At 42.4% G+C, this 2,382-nt stretch overlaps 1 protein-coding gene across 1 annotated transcript; it reads left to right on the plus strand.

Annotated features, from left to right (window-relative positions):
- Positions 1-217: 217 nt before the first annotated feature.
- Positions 218-2,136, plus strand: LOC133980262 (retinol-binding protein 2-like). The gene is made up of 4 exons (XM_062418927.1): positions 218-354; positions 1,413-1,591; positions 1,685-1,786; positions 1,989-2,136. Exons 1-4 carry the CDS (start codon positions 282-284, stop codon positions 2,040-2,042), a joined length of 408 nt encoding a protein of 135 aa, XP_062274911.1. The 5' UTR covers positions 218-281; the 3' UTR covers positions 2,043-2,136.
- Positions 2,137-2,382: the final 246 nt, after the last annotated feature.

Raw genomic sequence — 2,382 nt, forward strand, 5'->3', positions numbered from 1 at the left:
CCCTTATCCTGAACTGAACCTTAACCCATTTGCAACACAAGTCTTAACCCTCAAATTGCCCCTTGAAATTGAAAGGACCAGCCAAAATGTCCTTGCAATACAGAAATGTCCTCACAATGCTGGTTTTCATCTGAAATGGGAAAGACATGCAAGCACACGCACATGCACACTCACGCACACACAGAGTGTATATAAAGGGCTGAGCCGTTCATTTGACTCTCACTCTGTGTGACAAACCAACCTAAGGCCAAACTGCTACCTCCACTCACAGACCAGCCAAAATGCCTGCAGACTATAATGGACGTTGGGAGATGGTGAGCAACGAAAACTTCGAGGACGTGATGAAGGCCATCGGTAAGTTGTCTGCATTCTGCTTGCTTCTATTTTTGAGATTTTGAATTAGTGAAATGAAATTGTAATGGCAAAGAAAAAGAGATTACAGCTTGTAACCCTCATTAAAAACACATGGATCAATTAGAGGGTAACATTTAAAGATGCAACCAAGTGGGGAGGAAAGCCTGAGCAGAACCTCGCGGATGGAAGAAGAGACAGAGTGTGATAGCGAGAGAGAGAACGAGAGAGAGAGAGAGAGAGAGAGAGAGAGAGAGAGGGGAAAAAAGAAGAATGCCTTGGCATTGCTTCATTTCCTCATTGAGCTGCTGTCAGACCAAGTTAACCTCCACTCTGTGAGCGGCTGCCGTCTGTTACCACGCCAAATAAATATTGATTCACTCCTTTCTGCATTTTCATCCACCTGATCCCAGAGAAGGAAGACAGATTCCCAAACCTGGATCAGGTAGCAGGCCAGCTCATAATCTGAGAAAAAAGAAAAAAAAGGGGAAAAAAGCAAACACCATTGATAAGGCCCCAGAAACACTTTATTATTCACGACTCTATCTGCAATTCATAAAACAACCCCCGCTACACTGAGCTCACACAAATCCGGGGAAATCCTGAATGCCTCGTTCTTCTGCAACACCTCATTTCCATTGAGCGGATGGGAAAATGACATCCTTATGGAAATGGGTCAAAAATATCATTTAGATGGGTAAATATAGGGGCCTCATCTGTAAGAGTGATGGAAAGAAATTGAATTTTCACTTGAGGGCAAATGGGATATGAATACATCAAAATGGTCAGGGTCGGTGGTTTTCTCTGGCAGGGCCCAATGCTGAGCGGGGCGGAGAAACTCATTTAGGCCCATTCTGACTCGGAGCAAGGTCGTTTTTAAAAGGGCAAATGAGACTGTCAAAAGACCAGTATAGGCTATAGGAGAGGAATCATAATAAGTGGCCTGTGGCGCCATGCATGTCTGTAGTGAGTTAAAAAAAAGAAAAGAATAAGACACCACACAAATTTAGCATCTCCATAAAGCCTTTGCCAAATTTTTGTGTATGTGCTCACGCTTGCAGACATCGACTTCGCCACCAGAAAGATCGCTTGCCACCTTCATCAGACAAAAGTGATCGTCCAGAACGGGGACAAGTTCGAAACAAAGACCATGAGCACCTTCAGGAACTACGAGGTCAACTTCACTGTGGGAGAGGAGTTTGAGGAGCTGACAAAGGGTCTGGACAACCGGAAGGTCCAGGTGGGACTGTTTTCTGAGTCATCGAATGACTGAAAGTAACCGTAAATGCATTGAGAGAAGTTAGAGTTTGAATGTGTTTATGTGACATTGCAGACGTTGGTTACCTGGGATGGGGACAAGCTGGTGTGCGTTCAGAAGGGGGAGAAGGAAAATCGTGGATGGAAGCAATGGATCGAAGGAGAAATGATGCATCTGGTGAGAGCAGGAGGGCGACACAACTGTTAAAGTTTTGACATATCCCTTTCACCTTTCTTGACAGAATATTTCCCAACCCTCATTTAGATAAGACCGATTTGTTTCATATCATTGGGCAATAACAATAAAGAAAATAAGATAATGAACCATCTGTTACATCATGTTGGACTGCCGGTGTAAAGGTCTTTGTCTTCTCTTTCAGGAAATCACCGCACTCGACAAAGTCTGCCACCAAGTGTTTAAGAAGTCACAATAAGATGGGAACAAACTGAACTGTGTGTCGTGTGTTGCATGTTGCTGTATATTTATAATGTCACAGTGAAGATCTGTAATAAACTCATTCAATACAGTTTTCTCTTTCAAATTTCTTTTGGGACATTTTGTTAGTGGCACATTCTCAAATGTATGGAAATGATGACTTGAATGTACAAAATCAGATGAAGACAAAAACTCTAATGTACTGCAAAAAAAGTCAAAGTAAAATTGGTTATAGTATCATAACTCAAGCTGAAATTCGTTGTATTTGCATAGTACACAAGGTTGTTTTAACCCGTGGTCATATTTCTACTTTTGCTTCAGTCTAAGCTGTGGGGATT

The sequence above is a fragment of the Scomber scombrus genome, chromosome 5, assembly GCF_963691925.1.
Source record: "Scomber scombrus chromosome 5, fScoSco1.1, whole genome shotgun sequence".
Classification (NCBI taxonomy): Eukaryota; Metazoa; Chordata; class Actinopteri; order Scombriformes; family Scombridae; genus Scomber; species Scomber scombrus.